This window comes from Carassius carassius, chromosome 5 (assembly GCF_963082965.1).
Source record: "Carassius carassius chromosome 5, fCarCar2.1, whole genome shotgun sequence".
In the NCBI taxonomy this organism is placed as follows: Eukaryota; Metazoa; Chordata; class Actinopteri; order Cypriniformes; family Cyprinidae; genus Carassius; species Carassius carassius.
In genome coordinates, this window is record NC_081759.1 from 35,282,598 (window position 1) to 35,302,214 (window position 19,617).

The following is a 19,617-nucleotide window of genomic DNA, read 5'->3' on the forward strand; positions in this document are numbered from 1 at the left end:
CAATAACTAAACCGAACAACTACCTTATTTACTATTAATAAGCAGCAAATTAGAAGTTTATTGATGCAAAAGTTGTAGTAAATGGTTTTTGTCAATAGCGAGAAGTCTACCTTTTCTACAATGGATAGTGAGTAGAAATCCACTTCATCCAGAGCTCTTTTTTTTGTCTTATAAATTGTCTGGTTAATATTGTGGTGTGAGAAAGCGGTGAAGACCAGTCTTAATAAATCAAACTAAACCACAAATAGTTTAAGACCTTTTTGGAAACCTAGATCAAAAGAGTGATTCGTTCGCGAATCTGACATCATTAGTTCTGATTCTAAAAAGCGAATAGAAAAAAAGCACATAAATTGACTACTGAAAACAATATTCACCCTAAAATGTGTTTGGACATCTAAGCCCCCATAGATTTGAAAATAAAATCATTTTTCAACACTTAAGATTGATAGCTTTGCCCTGCCCACCATTATGCCTCTTCTCTCCATGTCATTGTTTCCCCACTCTGCAATCCATGCAGCTTTATCTTGATCAGCGTGTCAGGTGCCCCACAACATTTCCATGCCCCTTACTGTATTCTCAAATCTGCTCTCACCTCTAGGGGTGTCTGATGTCTCGGATTATTTTCCTGCAGCCACAGATTTGGCAGTGAAGATGCATGTGGCTCATTTGTCAAGCCACGGCCCACACTGTTCTGTTTGGGGTTACACTGTGTACCATTTATGTGAGGGCATTTGTTCTCAATCCAATACTAGAGGATTGTAAAAGCATTGAGAATATCATTTGAGCACCTTTTTTGAAGCTAGATTGAAAAGATTTTACAATCCCAAGAAATTTATCTCTGTATCAAATCTTGAAGATTACTTATTAGAGAATTGGCACATAAGTTTCATTAACATTGCAAATGCTCATCCGTAATTCATGAGTAGACTTCATTAAGTATTAACAGGAGTCATTTGAGATTTTGTTTATTTGTTCATTTAGGGAGCCATTGTTCATTTGAAGATACAGCCCATTTGGAATTCATTTCATATGGTCCGGAAAATGCCAGGAGATCAATATAAGTGAAAACTTATATTGAAATGACAACTTTTTGTATTGTATACCTTCTGGTGAACCTTGATGAGGTCTTCACAAGCCACCACTGAGACAATTCTTTTATATGCGGGACATCTGATCTGTGTGATTGTTGTTCTGTTACCGGACGTTATAGTAGTAGACCTCTTGTGCATAATTAACTCAAAAACAATTACTGGTATTCGGCTGCTGTGTCTGAGCAAGAAGGTTAGTTTCCTTAAAAGTGCCTGAATTTCCTGTCGACATGATGCTTTATTTACACAAACTGGAACAATAAAGACACAAATTTAACCATAGCTAAACATGGTAAAACCAATAGAACCAAGCAAAAAGGGTGTTAAGAGAATATAAAATTGAAAAACAGTTACCTCTTGTACTTAGATCCATAAGGATTTTTTTTTTATAAAGAAGTATGCATTTTTCTAAAAGAGGAACAATTTAATCAGTACTTCACTGATTAAGAACTGAGACTCTAAATTTAACCTGTTTCCAAAAACATTGTTATTAAAATACATTTGTTTATCATTCTGTTATTTTCCCAAATAGAAAAAAAATGGTAACACTTTAGAATAGGTAACACTTGTTAACTATTAACTATGACATTTCTCTCAATAAATTCTTAATTTGCTGCTTATTAATAGTTAGTAAGGTAGTTGTTAGGTTTAGGTATTGGGTAAGATTAGGGATGTCGAATAAGGTCAAGTATAATAAGGCATTAATATGTTCTTAATTAGCACTAATACATGGCTAATAATCTAGTAATATGCATGTTAATAAGCAACTAATATGTGTTACCTATTCTAAAGTGTTTCCAAAAATATTAGCAGGCATTCATCATGAATTCAGGTGCATTCAGCTGTTTTTTCTTTAGGCAACCTTTTTGAGTTTAATTATCATTATTATCATCATCATGAGACATCATTATTACTCTATTCTCTGATTATTTAATCTTTGATCCGCCCTGTATACTGGCATTTTGTTTCCTGGCTCTCACAGCACGGCTTTAGATCTTAGCTACCATTTACTGTAGTCAAGGAGTCATTTGATTCCTTTTTTAGGAGTGAGCAGCTGTTAAGAGAGACCCACCTGACAGTCAGGTGTGTCATCCGCTCTAGATGCCTCACAAGTCTGAATAGAAGGACTTAAACTCAAACCGGCAAGATGCCCCGCAGAAAAAATGATGTTGCGATAAATGTGGATGATGGTAAGTAGATTTAAAACCAAGTAGATGGTTCAGTGTGTAATAGTGAACTAGTTAAACTAGTTTCAGATTAGCATTGATCTACATATGAATATGTTGGATAACTAATGATTGTTTTATATTCTGATATATAACAGTTGAAAATGTGTTATGCTGTTGTGAATTATGACCCTTATTTTGCAGGTTTTTATAATATATGGTAATTTTTTTTAATGATAACTAATTCACAATATATGGTTACTGTGAGTATATTCAAAATAAAAATCTGATTATTAATTCAGCGTGTGTGTTTTACAGTTGGGATGGAAATTGATGCAGAATATGATAGTGGAAGTGATGGTAAGCTTTGCAGACTATTAATTTTTTTTTACTTTTTTTTTTTTTTTATCAACAAAAGCATTATTATTTAGATTTCATATTATACGATATGAAATATTATGTGTTTAATTGTTTTATTTTAAAATGTCAAAAGACAAAACGTGCACATTTTTCCTATATTTTCAGTGGATTCAAGAAGAAGAGCAAAAGGCAGGAATAAACCGAAGCCTGCAGCTCGAGGAAAGAAAGCCAAGCCAGCAGATAGTGAAGAGGAGAGTGAGGAAGAGGAGGAGGCTCCGCGTAAGAGAAAAGGCCGAAAGAAGAAGGTAGAAAGTGAGGAGGAGAGTGAGGAAGAACAGAGAGGAAAAAGAAAGAAAGCAGCAGCTTTAAAGAAGAAGGCTGCTGCGAAAGATGACTCCGAAGAGGAGAGCGAAGAGGAGAAGGGAAATAAAAGAAGAGGAGGGAAAAAAGGAGGAACTAAGAAGGAGAAAGAGGAGGAGAATAACAAGGAGAAGAAGGGGAATGGCAAAGCTGCAGGAAAAGGAGGGAAAGATAAACAGGATGAGAAAAAGAACAAAGGCAAAAACAGCAGGTGCAGTATTCTCTAGCCTTCATACTCCTCATTACCTCCAGTTTAAATTAAAACACACAGCCATACACATCTATCAGCATAAAAGAACTTTTGAATGTTCTCAGTTATTCTTATTATGTAATATGTGATTATAAAGCAGTAAAATTCAGCCATGGAACTAAAACCTCTAACCATCGGAAAAAGTATTGTTATCCTAATTTTGTGATTGTTGTGAAAAAAAAGAGTATTTATTTATTTATTTGAATATTAAACTATTCAGTACATCTGTACATCATGATAAATTAATATAAAAAAAAAAACTATATTATTTATTAAAACTGGACGTTTTAATTCATCTTAGTAACCAATGTAATTCAGTATTGTTGTCAGTAGCTGTCCATTTTTGAATTCAGCTAGAAATTTTCATTCTTTTTTCAATCTTTTTTTATCTTTTGCCTTCCAATTGATGATTTGGAAGTGCTTTTCATGGCCATCCTGTCACTAGAACTCTTGACCTGACTTGACTAGAACTCATTTTATCCTCCAAAACAACACTATACTTGTGGAATACACTGTTAAACTGGACTGGTGACTGTGGGGTTTGTTCTGCAGCAGTTCAGATGACAATTCAGAAGACGAGTCTATGTCTGAGGGAGAGATGGCCCGACTAAAAGAGGAAGTCGAGGAGAAGAAAAAGCTGATAGCGACGCTTCGGAACAAACCCTGGCGCATGAAGAGGAGACTCAAGTGCCTGAAGTAAAACGGATTTCCTTCTCATTGTTTGTGTTGTGATCCTGTTGGCTCTTGTGTCCGTCACCACTACCTCAACTGAAGTTCATTTATTTAGCATGAGTTTCATGTTTTTTAATGTGCTTCATTAAAGCTTACAAGCTGCTGTGCATATATCTTAATGCACTTTTAGCTGATGTTTAAAGGAGATCTTTTAGGCTTTATATTCTTGCTAGCTTTTTAAAAAAAGTTTTAGGAAGCATGGAAGTCATTTAAATTAATATAAATATGTCATGGCGCTTTTAAAAGGCGACAGAAAGCTTTAGTGTAGAATCAGCATCAACGAAAACTCGCTTGATTGTACTTTGCGATAAAACGCTTGACTCAGTGTCTACGCCAGTGAATTCATTACCTAGTGGCCTCTGTCTGAACCTTTACCTCAGACTGCCCAGTGGAATTGACCAGTGTGGGTGACAAGTGAGAGTTTGGACAAGTGCCCTCAAAAGTTAGTAGAGACTGACACACTGCCCAAGAAAGCATCAGTAACATGGGCCCTGAGAGCTGTAGGGAAAGAAACTGTGCCACAAGGGGACACTCACTTGGCAAAGCTTCTAGATAGGTAACTTCTGCTAGGTGAGAGGTATGTTACACTTTCATGAGCTTGACATTGTTTTGTGCATGCATGCTGATGTTTCTTGAGAGCAGTCTTTGCATGTCTTTCAGGAATTCCATGTACAAAGTGCCATAAGGTCATAAGGTCATATGGTCATGTCCAAACACTAAACAGATGTTGATATTCCCCGGGCGCTGGATATAGCTGCCCACTGCTCAGGGTGTGTGTTCACGGTGTGTTCACTACTCACTGTTGTGTGTGTGTGTGTGTGTGTGCACTTGGATGGGTTAAATGTAGAGCACCAGTTCTGAGTATGGCTTACCATACTTGGCAAATGTCACGACTTTCACTTTCATATGGTCCACCACAGAGGTGCTTTGGACAACTTTGGACAACAAGTTTTTTTTCTGTGCATCAGTGTTCAGTATCAATGAGATACTACTGTAATTTTTATTAATATTTTGAATAGTTTTTTACATTTAAGTTATATTATTTATTATTTTTAAATATGTCTTTATAGATTTTATACTTTTTCAGTTTTAGTTATTTGAATTAAAGTTAATCTGAAAGTTAACTTTTAGTTATTAAGTTTAATTAATTTCATTTCATTTAACATTTACTTTATTTTCAGTAACATGAATTTTTGTTTTTGTTGTTTTAATGGTTTTACTTTTAGTAAGCTTTAATAACATTGGTCTCCATACTATTTCTGAAAGGGTTAGTTCACTCAAAAGTTAAAGTTTTATACTTGTGTGGAACAGAAAAAGACATATTTTTCAGATTTCTTTTTTTTTCTCTACTGTATATAGTGAAAGTCATATGGGTCTAAAACAACACTGAACCCCATTGAATTTCATTTTATGGACAAAAAAAAATGCAGAAAGTCATACAGGATTTAATGACATAAGGGTGAGTAAATAATGATAGAATTTTAATTTTGGGATGAACTATCCTTTTAAGTAATATCTGTTTGGCTTGCTTTTGTTCTCACATATCTCAGTTAGTGAATGTATTCATTATTGTGTCCATCCCATCTGCACTATTCCCATTAATTATGCATTGATGAGTTAATTAATTGGCTGTATGCTCAAGTTACAGTATGTGAAGGTTGTGAGTGAAACATGATATTTTTTCTAGTGTTGTATCTGGTGCTTACTGCACAACACTGAATGGCCATGCTGCGTAATACAAGCAGAGCCACATGTATAGTAATGTGATGTGACTCAAAAACAAGGAGAAATACTATACAATGTTGAAAACTGAAATTAAAACAGAATGGTTGTTTTGGTAGTACAAGTGGAAACACCAAATCGCTTTGAATTGAAATACAATGGCGTTTTAATTCCATTCCAATGCAAATTTCTGTTTATATCACCTGACAGAGAAGCCCAGTCCTTTGTGGAGAAGTTTGAAGGGGCTTTGGGCAAAGGAAAAGGGAGGAGACTCTATGCATTCAAAGTCATGATGACCAAGGTACAGCACTACATTTTACATTATTGAAGTGTTTTATTTTAAATGCAATTACCAAAAACTTTTTCTTTCTTTATTTTCTTTTTTTTTTCAGAAAATAATCAAATTCAATAGAGACTTTGACAACTTCAAGACAGCCTGCATTCCCTGGGAAAGTCGGATAAAAGAAGTGGAGAGTCAGTTCTTCTTTGTTTATTTTTCTGTTTTAGTGAAATTTTCAGTGCGTTTCTTAATCTTTTCTCATCTGTTTCATTCTCACAGGTCACTTTGGGTCATCTGTTGCCTCCTACTTCATTTTCCTGCGCTGGATGTATGGATTAAACCTTGTTCTCTTTGGTTTCGTGTTTGGACTTGTTGTTATTCCAGAGGTGAGATGTAATGCTAATATCTTTGTTAGTACACCTTTTATACAATGTACACAACCTACACTACCTTTCTTTAAAAAATATGATTTATTCTTATGATGGCAAAGCTGAATTTTCAGCATCATTACGCCAGTCCTTAGTGTCAAACGATACTTTAGAAATCATTCTTATATACTGTTTTGGCGCTCAAGAAACATTCATTATTATTATTATTATAAGTGTTGAAAACAGTTGTGCTGCTTAATATTTTTGTGGAAACTGTGTTACAATTTTCCAGGTTTCTTTGATGAAAGTTCGAACAAACAGCATTTAATATGAAATACTAAATCTTTTTACTGTCACATACAATTACAATACAAAACTACACTGATTTAATCTGTGTCTTTCTGTCTGTAGGTACTGATGGGCATGCCTTATGGCTCTATTGCCAGAAAAACAGTTCCCAGAGAGGAGCAGGACAGTGCCATGGACTTCTCTGTCTTGTTTGAGTTTGGGGTAAGGATTTTTACTATCGGATTCTGTGTGAAAGAGCTTGTAAAGTTGCTGTTGTCTTACTTGGATTATACCTTTTGCTTTTTATTACAGGGTTATTGCAAGTACTCCATTATGTTTTATGGTTATTACAATAATCAGCGAAGTATTGGATTACTGCAGTTCCGGTTACCCCTCTCATATCTTTTAGTTGGAGTTGGGATATTTGGCTACAGTCTAATGGTGGTTATCAGAACGTAGGTCTAATGACTACATTTGCAGTTCTTTGAAGCATCTTACTCACTGACAGTGCTATGATAATCGGCTGATAATGTGAACCCTCTTTCTTTCTTTTTTAAAATCCCTTATCCTTCTTCTAGAATGGCAAGAAATGCCAATGAAGGAGGAGATGGAGCAGAGGAAGGTGCCTTCACCTTTTGCTGGAAACTGTTCACTAGCTGGGATTACCTTATAGGAAATCCTGAGACAGCTGACAACAAGTTTGCCTCCACCACCACAAGCTTCAAGGTTAATGACAGTAATAGTATCAAAGAATGGTGCTCTGTGCTAAGACAGAAACATATTGTTGGGTCTGTTTCTTATTCCATCAGGAATCTATAGTGGATGAGCAGGAGAACCTAAAGGATGAGAACGTTCACCTGCGCCGTTTTCTACGTATCCTGGCAAACCTTCTCATCCTGTGCTGTTTGGGTGGAAGCGGCTACCTCATCTACTATGTGGTCAAAAGATCTCAGGGGTTTGCCAAAAAGGACAGGAATGAATTGACATGGCTTCAAAAAAACGAGGTACTCTTTTTTCTTTTGCCTTTTAATTGCCTTAAAAAAAAATTCTGAAACTCTGTTTTCTCTTCGCTCAGGTTGAAATTGTGATGTCACTGTTGGGCTTGGTGTGTCCACCTCTGTTTGAGGTTATAGGTGAGCTGGAGGACTATCACCCTCGGATCGCCCTAAAATGGCAGCTGGCCAGAATCTTCGCCCTCTTTCTGGGCAACTTGTACACTTTTCTGTTTGCGCTGTTTGATGAGGTCAATGCAAAGGTATGGGCATAGATAGATGGTCTAGTAACCATAAACACAATACACTATTACTCCACTTAAGAGTTTTGGGATGAACCAAAATGGTTACTTACCAATCCCATAACATTTTACGTGAATTATTTCTCTGGTATTGTATGTTCACAGCTTGAAAATGAGAAACAGATAAGAAATGAAACCATCTGGGCTCTTAAAGAATACTATGCCAACTACACCTTAAACCATAATGTCACTGAAAACATCCCCCTTCCAAACATCTCCCCAGCTGATGTCATCAGGGGTCCTTGCTGGGAGACAGAAGTTGGCATTGTAGGTACCATCAGCACCAGCATCAGCATCACCATCACCAAACAGTCATAACCAGAGCTGGGTACATTACTTACAAATTGTAATCCATTACCCATTCCAAATAACATAATCCATTACATTACACATTTCAGGTAATAGAATCAGACGACTTTTGGATTACTTTTGACCTAACTTGTTTATCACATTGATTTGAATAGGATAATCTTGTACCATATTGCTAAAAAAATACAAAGAGTAAGAAAATGTATTCCTTTCTTTGTAATTACCAACATCAATTCCATTAAACATTACATTACGTCAATGTTTCCCAAACTTAATGAAAAGCTAATAATTATATTTTAATAAAATCACAGAAATGTAAAATATTAATTTTATTTTTTTCCTCAACATGTCATGTGACCATAACCAATGTAATAGATCCGTGAATATGCAAACATTTACTTTAAAATCTCAGGGGTACTTCAAGTTAATATATTAGATGAAAGTTGTAGGCTGTTTTAAAAAGATTTTAAAGATGAAAATAGGACTTAGGGAGAATCAATAAATTATGTGATTGTGTGTATAATATATAATCATATAATCAACTGTAGTCTGATTACAAGTATTTTAAAATGTAATTTAATCTAATTACAAGTACTTAATTTTTGGAAGTAATCAGCTACTATCCAGCTCTGATCATAATTGGCTGACAGTACCTTGGCTTAGAAATTCATGTCTTATATATGATACTCTAGGCTTTATAGGCTTAAAATGTACCGTTTCCTTTCTTCACAGGAGTTTGTGAAGCTCACCGTATCCGATATCCAGGTGACATACCTGACCATTCTGATTGGGGACTTCTTACGGGCCGTGATTGTGAGATTCCTCAACTATTGCTGGTGTTGGGATCTGGAAGCTGGCTTTGTAAGTTCACCCTTGCACCTTGCTGTTATTTAAGTTACTCACATTACACTGTGTAAACAAGCCTCAGTCCATAAAACAGGTCGGATGCACTTTTGTAGTTTTGAGCTTAGTTCTTGGTATTTTAGTGAAACAGGCTAGATGACCAACCTGGATATAACCTTGACTTGGTTTGTAATGTCACGTTAAGTATATGCTCTATATGGCTTTGCCCTGTTGCCCTCACTTTCCTGTCACTCGATATAGGTAACATACTACTCACTCATCCGAGGTCAACTGAACACCATGAGAAGGTGGCAGGATAGGTGATAGGGCTGCTTTACAACCAAAGTCACAGAGAGACACACTACACCATTCAGGGCACTTAATTACAGGGAGGGGTATCTTTTACTGTGACATTTATTTCCTTGTTGTCGTCTACACAGATATTTACCCACATCTGTGTGCTTTTGTGTCTCTGCAGCCGTCTTATGGAGAATTTGACATCAGTGGTAATGTGCTTGGGCTCATCTTTAATCAGGGAATGATCTGGTGAGTAAGAGTGAAAGCACACATCATCTCTGTGATGAGCAATGCGATGATTTCACATATGTGTGTTTTTTAGGATGGGTGCATTCTACGCACCTGGGCTGGTGGGTGTAAATGTGCTGCGTCTGCTGAGCTCCATGTATTACCAGTGCTGGGCTGTGATGGCCTGTAACGTTCCCCACGAGAGAGTGTTCAAAGCCTCACGCTCTAATAACTTCTACATGGGACTGCTCCTCCTCGTCCTCTTCCTCAGTCTCATGCCTGTGATCTACTCCATTATGACCCTGCCACCATCCTTTGACTGTGGACCCTTCAGGTAGCCCCCGAACATTCATGTTCCTAATCCTTGAAAAGACACACTGTGGTAAATAAGCCAAAAAAGTGGAAAAGTACAGAATGCCTCAACTGCAATAAATGATTCTTTAAGTCGGGAAGAATAGATTTATTGTCCCTGTTTATTTATTTATTAAGTATGGAAGCCCATTTCCACCACATTAATAAAAGTATTTTTTTGTTGTATCATAATTATTACATTAAATGCAGAAATTATGAGAAAAACAGTCATAATTACAAGATAAAAGTCAAAAGTATGGCATTTTAGGTCATGACAAAAAGTTGATATACTGTGTCACAGTTATGACAAAAATGTTGATGGTATTTCCTGATTTTAACTTTTTATTTCATAATTATGACATTTTATCTCATATTTATTTCTTTATCTCAATTATGTTATACCAAAGCATGATTTTTTTATGAGGCTTCCATAACTGAAGGCAAAATAATACAGGAAATCTTATAAAATACTTATAAAAAAGCCAAAAGTGATTAAATAAACAAAAAAAAGTGTCATTTGCAGGTTATTTGGAAAACAAATGTCGTAAAATGTTGCAAAAACATATTGCTACAGTATAATAAGATTGTTTCATGTTGCTTCCTCAATATGGAATAAAAATAATTATTTTTAAAAATTGTCATACTTTTCTTTTCTTTTTTTGGATCAGCACAAAAAAAAATCTTATTTTTCTAAAAAGCCTACATTTTTAAATATTAGAATTGTACTGTTGAATAATGGATGTCCTGAGCAATATGAGATCCATGTCTCTTCACAGTGGTAAAGATAAGATGTATGATGTGATCATGGAGACTATAGAGAAGGACTTGCCACCTTTTATGGCTGACATCTTCAGTTATGCGTCCAACCCAGGCCTCATCATTTCTGCAGTTTTGCTCATGGTGTGAGTAATCACCTAATCACCTATAGTATAAAGATAAATTTGATATTATTTAGCTTTTAATAAAACTAACTCTCTGTCTTGTCTCTGACAGATTGGCTATTTATTATCTGAACGCTGTGTCCAAAGCATATCAGAACGCTAACATGGACTTAAAACGCAAAATGCAAATGGTTGGTAAATATTTTTTGTAAATGATGGCAAAGTTGTCTGACATCGGCAGTGACAGCAATTGGTTGTTATTTTCTGCTTCATCATTAAGCAAAGAGATGAGGAGAAGAACAGGAGGAACAACAAGGACAGCACTAACCAGGTGATGAAAGACCTGGAGGATCTTATGCCCAACAAGTCCCTGATTCCCCCACCATCAGCTGAAGAGACTGGTCAGTGGGCTGAACAAGCTGTTCGACTAGTCATGACTTGTTTCTTTTGGTGTTTTTACAGACATTGTAGGAGACACCTCTTGAATGTGTAAGTGTCTTCATTCACAGTGAAGTTCCTGTTGCTGTGATAAACTTGCCATTTGTATTACAGCGAAACCAGCTGATCAGCTCAGCAAGTCACCAAAGGTGACGGGCAAACCAGGTGCTGCAGCCACTGGGAAAGGGGTACATGTTCAGAAGGATGTGTCTCTGGCGGCTGCAAATCCCCGAGCTCCAGTGACCCGTCCGCCAGGTCCCAGGCCACCCGGGCATCTGCCAGGTAATGCCCGCGGACCTCCACCGGGTCAAGGGATGGGAAGAGGGAGAGGTGGACCACCACCACGAAGATAGTGCATGAAGAAAGCACTAACACTATTTCTTTTTGTACTAGATACTACATTTGGAACCAAATCAAATTGTAATACTATTACACAATGAGGTTGACCTGTAGTTAATATTTGTATGTACAATGTAAATATTTTTGTGTAAAATGTATTTGTATGTGGTTTTAATATGTGCAATAAAAGGTTTATGGCTGTACATGTCTGTGGTGGATTATTCATCAAATACATTCCATTATTTTTGCAAACAGATCAGGATTCTAGGATTAAATAAATACATGAATTGGGATTCCCTTATTATGGTCCCCCTTTTTGTGCTGGACACTTTGAACATTTCCAAAATGACTTAAAACAAAAAATCGTAAAAAGGAAATTTTCAAAGATTAAGATTAATTAAACCTTTAATTGTAAGTGATACATTAAGTTTTACTGAACAAAGGACATTTAAATGTAACATTGTACATATATACAAACAGGAATTTCAAATTAGGTTTGGTGCTTAATCTTTTTATTGGTACTGTTAAATGAAGGTTTATGTAAGGAAAGCTGACCCAGAGTTCAGTCATTATTTCCCCTTTTCCCTTATACCACATATTAAATAATTAAGTAGGACAGTAGCCTACTTATATTACAGGAGTTTCGTCTATGACAAATGTACTTCCACAAGGATGAAATTACTGTAGGTCACCTGTACTGAAAAATAAGTAGTTATGTACGCTTTTTTAAAGTTTAATGATTTATGTGTTTTTATTATTGTTCTCGTTACGTCATAATGTTCACCTATTAGATTTTACAGCGCAAAATGAAAACCACACGTCAGAAATAAAGATCTAAATTTTATTATCTAATTATAAAACCCTCCTAGTCATTTTAAGGTGTCCTTGTTACACGTATTTACTATTATAATAACAATAAATTATAGTTACATGCAAGTAGCCTAATCCTAACCCAAACCATAGAGTATAGAGTAAGTACACAGTTAATTAATGTTACTCAGTATTTAAATGTATAATTACACTGTAACAAGGACATCTTAAAATAAAGTGTAACCCAGTCATGCACAGTTGCCAGCTGTGTTTCGTCACAGGCTATCATAAGCAGTCGATTCTGTTTGTTTTTTACCTCCTGGATTTGTAATACTGTACAGTAGCCAATAGTGTGAGTGTAGAAGGGTAAACTTTAGGACACTGCCATCGTGTGGAAACACATTGTATTATTTTTTTTTTTAATATAATATTCTCTCTCTCTCTCTCTCTCTCTCTCTCTTTAAATTCTCACTGGTTTACATTCATGCACAGTTCACTCTTGCTCGTAAATCGACCATCTCGACGCACCTCGTGTTGTCTTCCGCTTCAGAGATCAGCCTCAGTTTTGTACTGCAGTCATTGAGACTCGCAGCCATTTTTCAGCTGATCAAACTTTTTCTCAAGTATTTTATTGCGAACACGGGATCCGTCAGTGGTGGTCTCAAAGGTAAGATACGCATAGGACATATTAATTTACTTAGTTTACCTATTTGGCCTTTTCTGTTCGCTTCTATCTTCTGCTTGCAGTTCATATCGATTAACGTAAACAACATACATACAATAATAAGCTGTTGTAAAGTTTTAATTTCTTTAAACCATCTTCTACAAAGCTATTTAGAGATTGAGAGTTCAGAATAGAATGGTGTATTACGATTTATGCGTCAAAACACTCTATATTTTATCAATTTTCAATATATCAGTCATTTGCAGGGTCTGCCATGTATCTTGAGGAGATCTCCCACACGACTGGAGTGATTTTGGTTCTCTGTGCCTTCGCTCTGCTCTTGCTGGTTCTCCATGGTCGACGGAGAGAACCGGGCTGCTCCCTGCCTCCAGGTCCCACACCTTGGCCTCTAGTGGGAAACCTTTTCCAGATGGAGGAACAGATCCATTTGTCATTAACAAACCTGAGGGTTCAGTATGGAGATGTGATCCAGATGAAAATGGGTTCTCTTGTAGTGGTCGTTTTGAGCGGCTATTCTACCATCAAGGAGGCTTTGGTACGTAAAGGAGAAGCGTTTGCTGGACGTCCTGACTTCTTTACATTCTCCGCAATTGCTAATGGCACCAGTATGACGTTTAGTGAGAAGTATGGAGAAGCTTGGGTGCATCACAAAAAGATCTGCAGAAACGCCCTGAAGACCTTCTCCCAAGCTAAGTCCCGAGACTCAAGCGCTTCTTGTCTTTTGGAGGAACGTATCTGTGCAGAGGCCTTAGATATGATGGAGGCTCTGAAGAAACAAGCAGATGAGGTTGGAGATTCAGGGCTCGACCCAGTTAAGTTGCTAGTGACTTCAGTTGCCAATGTGGTTTGCACTCTGTGTTTTGGGAAGCGGTATGCCCATGACGATAAAGAGTTCCTCACCATCGTCAACATCAATAATGAATTGCTGCGCCTCTTTGCTGCGGGAAATCTGGCAGACTTTTTCCCCATTTTCCGCTACCTGCCCAGTCCGACTCTGCGAAAGCTGCTCGAGTATATTGACAGAATGAACAACTTCATGGAGCGCCACATCAGTGAACATCTCATCACCTTTGATAGGGTAATAATGTTGAAATGAACCGATGAGAACCAAAAAGCATTCCTGTAGAATTCTTAACATACAGTATCTATTTCAGACGATTAGCAACAAGAGAAAGGATTAAAATAAGCATTTAGTATGCTACACACTGTTATATATGCTTACCACCAATCCTGCATTTATTTGATCCAAAGTACAGCAAGAACAGTAATTTTTTTCAAAAATATTTTTACTATTTAAAATTACTTTTTAATTTGAATATAATTTAAAATGTAATACATTTTAAACTAAATATTTTGCCAGTCTCATTCTCAATGTTTTTGTACAGAACTGTATCCGGGACATTACTGATGCCCTAATAGCAATGTGTGAGGACAGGCAGGAGGACGAGAAAACAGCCATGCTCAGCGACTCGCAGATCATCCACAGTGTCATTGACATCTTCGGAGCCGGTAAGAGACCTACAGTCAAGAAAATGAATGTGCACAACATTGTGACTTTGAAAGTAGAACAGAAAAATGGTTTTCTCTCTACATATCCTGAATTATGAGCATGTGCGAATGGATGTAGAAGCATGAATGCAGATTACATTAGGTAATAATAATTTATAAACTATGTCGACATGTTTTATAGAACGTAGAGACACTGCCAGACATAATCACATGCCTTCCAGGGCTGCAGTCGTCCTCCCTTGAGTTGTTATTGCGCTAATAGCTTTGCTTGTGAGTAGCATGCATTTACTGCCAGAACCAGATGTTTTTCTTGGCTCTGTGTTGTTGTCACAGGGGAGGCACTTCAGACTGATAAGACCTAGAGTTCTTCTGAGAATTTGCTTTAAATGTACAGTATGTCTTCTCTTGGCTCATTCTATTCATACCTGTTTCAGTTTATGGATCTTGGTAGTTTTAGTTCATTAAAGAGTGTTAACAAACACCCACAAGGAGCTCATTGAGCAACTCAAACTGCTCATTTTCATTCTTTTAGCCTGAGAATGTTTTGGTGGTTTCACCACAAATCATCAACCACATCTTCTACCAATTTGGTTGCCCACTTGCTAATTGTGACATGTCTCGTGAGGCTGTTTACAGATTTTGATCATAACCGATGCTATTTTTTTTCTCATAGGTTTTGACACTATCATCACCGGTTTGCAGTGGAGCCTTTTATACCTGATCAAGTTTCCAGACATCCAGGCTAAAATCCTTCAGGAGATAGGTGATGTCTCAAAAGGGACAATCGAAACAACATTGTGTTTACTGGAAAACAACACAAAACAAAACAATTTCCCATCATGCATATCCCTTTCTTAAGCTGTTCTGCGACATCATGGGGAAATTAGATCTGCATTAGCTGTGGTTTGTGGGTTTTAGTGAGACAGACACAGGAAACCAAAAATAAAACACAATTTGATCCACTAATTTGGACGAGGAACTTAAAAGATGCAAGATTGATGGTGAAAGAAGTAAATGTTTTCTTCCTGTGGCCTCTATTTAATTTGGTCTTTTGGAAAATCAGGAGCTTGCCATAAACAGGAAATTGTTTAGTTTAAATGAAATATTATCTACAGGGTTATTAAGTGACTGCAACCGGAGACATCTGAAAGAAATGAAGTAAGATAAACTGCATGCTATTTATGTTTTCTTTTCAGATTTAATATAAATTTGCAAGCTAAGGTTTACAAGCTTGTGTACTTTTTGTCCTAAAATGAAGTCTCTTTTGCAGTAGGTGGGTGGTACTTTGTAAATAATTTGCAGGGGTCAGCTACACATCTACACACAAAGAGTTCATATTTCTGGCCTTCATACCCTCAGGGTTTAGTCCACTCGCTTCTCACATGATTGGTCACAGTAATGTGTTGATGCCAGAATGCCTCTGGAATCCAGTGAAACCTGGTCTGCGACGGGAGCAGAAGTTTTATTTTTTCTTTCAGTGCTGAAACACTTTATGAGGTCCAAAATAAACCTGGCAAATCCAGTTTAAAGTTCATATGGTATTTCTTCATCTTCTGTTCTGGTCATTTATTATTTGTTGTATGCACTTTCCTAGAAAACCAGGTTGGTATGAACAGGCTACCACAGTTTAAAGACAAGCCAAACATGCCATACACAGAAGCTTTCATATATGAAGTGTTCCGTCATGCATCCTATATGCCTTTCACCATACCTCACTGGTGAGTCCATATTTCTCTCTTTATGTTAATGTTATTTTTACTATAACCATAGGACTGTATTGATAAACAGATACCCACATTCCTCTTTTTGTTCTCCTTCATGTTATCTAGTACAACTGATAACGTTACACTAAATGGATACTTCATTCCCAAAGACACGTGTGTGTTCATCAACCAATATCAAGTCAATCATGACATGTAAGTATCCAGCCACATTCTTTTTTATATTTGTAAGGCTCTCTCCTTATCATTTGAATTATATATACAGTACAGACCAAAAGTTTGGACACACCTTCTCATTCAAAGAGTTTTCTTTATTTTCATGACTATGAAAATTGGAGATTCACACTGAAGGCATCAAAACTATGAATTAACACATGTGGAATTATATATGGAATTATATATATAACAAAAAAGTGTGAAACAACTGAAAATATGTCATATTGTAGGTTCTTCAAAGTAGCCACCTTTTGCTTTGATTACTGCTTTGCACACTCTTGGCATTCTCTTGATGAGCTTCAAGAGGTAGTCACCTGAAATGGTCTTCCAACAGTCTTGAAGGAGTTCCCCGAGAGATGCTTAGCACTTGTTGGCCCTTTTGCCTTCTGTCTGCGGTCCAGCTCACCCCTAAACCATCTCGATTGGGTTCAGGTCCGGTGACTGTGGAGGCCAGGTCATCTGGCGCAGCACCCCATCACTCTCCTTCTTGGTCAAATAGCCCTTGATGCCTTCAGTGTGACTCTACAATTTTCATAGTCATGAAAATAAAGAAAACTCTTTGAATGAGAAGGTGTGTCCAAACTTTTGGTCTGTACTGTATATATATACAATTTTTTTTTGTCTTTATTCAATAAAGGGATATTTGGGGTGATGCTGAGGCTTTCCGACCTGAACGTTTCCTTTCCCTGTCTGGCCACCTAAATAAAAACCTGACTGAGAAGGTAATGATATTTGGCATTGGAATACGCCGCTGCCTTGGTGACACCTTTGCCCGTCTGGAGATGTTTGTGTTCTTAACCACCCTGCTGCATCGGCTGCACATAGAGAATGTTCCAGGGCAGGAGCTTGACCTGAGCTCTACATTTGCCCTCACCATGAAGCCCAAGCCTTTCCGAATAAAAATCTCAACTCGTAAATAAGCTATTTCACCTCAGAATGATGGCTAAAATCACACAGATATGCTAATGTTGGGCTTCATTGAACCGCTAAGCTAATTAACCACTACAGTCAATATTTCTCATGTGGTCTGTTCAGCCCATCTGTTACTTGAATATATGCTATTGCACATAATTGTGCACTCTAAGCATGTCCCTCATTTATTTTTGATAATACATTATAGCTAAGCTTCTAAGTTACTGTTTGTGCTTTTAATTAACACAGACATTTGAAGGTGTTATTTCAGTTATTTCAGTGACACTGAAGGTTTGAAGAGGCCTTTCTGTTGAAAAGCTGCTTTGTGTTGAGAGAATCAGCATGAATGGTTTTGGTGATTTTGCATTAATGAAGAAATCATTTTAATAATTAATAAAATGTTATTTAGTTTAATATCAACATTAAAGGGACATTTAAAGATTTGTACATTGTTAGAAAAGGCGATTTCAAATAAATGTAACTGTTTTTAACATTGATAATAAAAATATTTCTTGAGCAGCAAATTAGCATATAAGAACGATTTCTGAAGGATCATGTGAAATTCAGCTTGGCCTTCACATAAATGACATTTTAAAATATATTAAAACAGACTAGTTATTTTAAATCATACTATTTCACAATATTACTGTTTTTACTGTATTACGATCAAATGAATGCAGACTTCTTAAAAAAAACATAACCACAGGTTTGAATTCTAGTGTACAATCATAAAATGAACTGCAATACAGTAATAATTATGCATGTCATTTACTTTAAAGCTAAAACTTAAAGTCAATATTAAGTATCCCTATAGCTCTCTCTCCAGTTACTCTGGCACTTTGTGCATTTAATTGCTTTATATTTCCCCTGTTTACAGGCTGTAAAACAGGACTCTAAATTTATGGAGATTGCCATTGTCCTCAAACCTGTCATGTTCCCAGGCCACCCTGTGTTTTGCAGTGTCAATCAGCACAGCCATCTTGCTCTCATTTGGCAATTAAGCTTCATTTATGCTCATTACCTTTTCACACATTAACAGCATAAGTTGGCCAAGTGACAAATTAGGTTGCATGCGATGGCCTGGACCACCAGTGCATCGGCATTAGCTTGACACGCACGCTTAAATAAGGGGTGAAATGGGACAGACACTGGGTATAAAGAAAACAAAATATTCTACACAACTAAATTAAATTACTGAAATAAAATATACCTTTGATTAATTTTTTTTCTTTTCTTTTTTAAATAATGATTATTATATGTCATGTTCAAATGTTATGAGAGATAAATATGTTGTAACATGCATACATGGAAATGGATTTAAAACAGCCATATGTTCAGTTAGAGGATGGACGTTTACATGTCTTCTTCCACTGGCTGACCTGATTTTAAAATCACCTGTGAAGTAAAAAGAGAATGTAAATAAAAGAACAAAACAGTATGTGTTCACCAAAAACAAGGCATGATTTTGATCGTGTGCACTGCACACTTCTTTCAGCTGAGCGATTTCCTCGCGGTCTATGTTCCTCTGAGCATTGTTGGTGATGGATTTCACTCGAGCTGCACAGCTCTAAGACAAACTTATTTTATATACAGCACAGACCAAAAGTTTGGAAACATTACTATTTTTAATGTTTTTGAAAGAAGTTTCTTCTGCTCATCAAGCCTGCATTTATTTGATCAAAAATACAGAAAAAAAAATGTAATATTGTGAAATATTATTACAACTTAAAATAATTGTTTTTAAATTTATTGTTGGTTGCAACAATTTTTTCATAACATTTGATACTTTTTTTAGGATACTTTGATGAATAAAAAGTAATAATAATAATTAAAAAAAAAAAGAAGCTATGTTTTTAAAATATAAATATTTTGTAATAACAATATACACTACTGGTCAGTAATTTGGGGTCAGTAATTTTTTTTTCTTTTTTTTTTTTTAATAAAATCAATAATTTTATTCAGCAAGGATGTGTTAAATTGATAAAAAGTGATAGTAAAGAAAATATATTATTAGAATATATATTATTAGAATTTTTATTTTTATTTTGAATAAATGCAGTTCTTTTTAACCTTTTATTCATCAAATATATTAGACAGCAGAACTGTTTCCAACACTCATAATAAATCAGAATATTAGAATGATTTCTAAATGATCATGTGATAGACTGGA

The 19,617-nt window shown here is 36.2% G+C and overlaps 2 protein-coding genes across 3 annotated transcripts; both read left to right on the forward strand.

The window, feature by feature from the left end:
• Positions 1-1,555: 1,555 nt before the first annotated feature.
• On the forward strand, positions 1,556-11,797 carry tmc2b (transmembrane channel-like 2b). Of its 2 annotated transcripts, XM_059550927.1 has the most exons (20): positions 1,556-2,278; positions 2,573-2,614; positions 2,780-3,185; positions 3,777-3,920; positions 5,889-5,979; positions 6,071-6,152; positions 6,238-6,344; positions 6,738-6,836; positions 6,927-7,069; positions 7,193-7,340; positions 7,424-7,618; positions 7,690-7,869; positions 8,014-8,175; positions 8,950-9,078; positions 9,539-9,606; positions 9,680-9,919; positions 10,713-10,838; positions 10,930-11,008; positions 11,098-11,218; positions 11,370-11,797. In XM_059550927.1, exons 1-20 carry the CDS (start codon positions 2,236-2,238, stop codon positions 11,606-11,608), a joined length of 2,844 nt encoding a protein of 947 aa, XP_059406910.1. In that variant the 5' UTR covers positions 1,556-2,235; the 3' UTR covers positions 11,609-11,797. The 2 variants fall into 2 exon arrangements, with proteins under 2 accessions (XP_059406910.1, XP_059406911.1); XM_059550928.1 differs by lacking the exons at positions 1,556-2,278; positions 2,573-2,614 and having other exon boundaries at positions 2,990-3,033; positions 3,771-3,920.
• A 1,080-nt stretch (positions 11,798-12,877) lies between these two features.
• LOC132141430 (cytochrome P450 1A1) lies at positions 12,878-17,667 on the forward strand. The gene is made up of 7 exons (XM_059550929.1): positions 12,878-13,071; positions 13,325-14,167; positions 14,475-14,598; positions 15,272-15,361; positions 16,193-16,316; positions 16,428-16,514; positions 17,173-17,667. Exons 2-7 carry the CDS (start codon positions 13,343-13,345, stop codon positions 17,453-17,455), a joined length of 1,533 nt encoding a protein of 510 aa, XP_059406912.1. The 5' UTR covers positions 12,878-13,071; positions 13,325-13,342; the 3' UTR covers positions 17,456-17,667.
• The last annotated feature ends 1,950 nt before the right edge of the window (positions 17,668-19,617 follow it).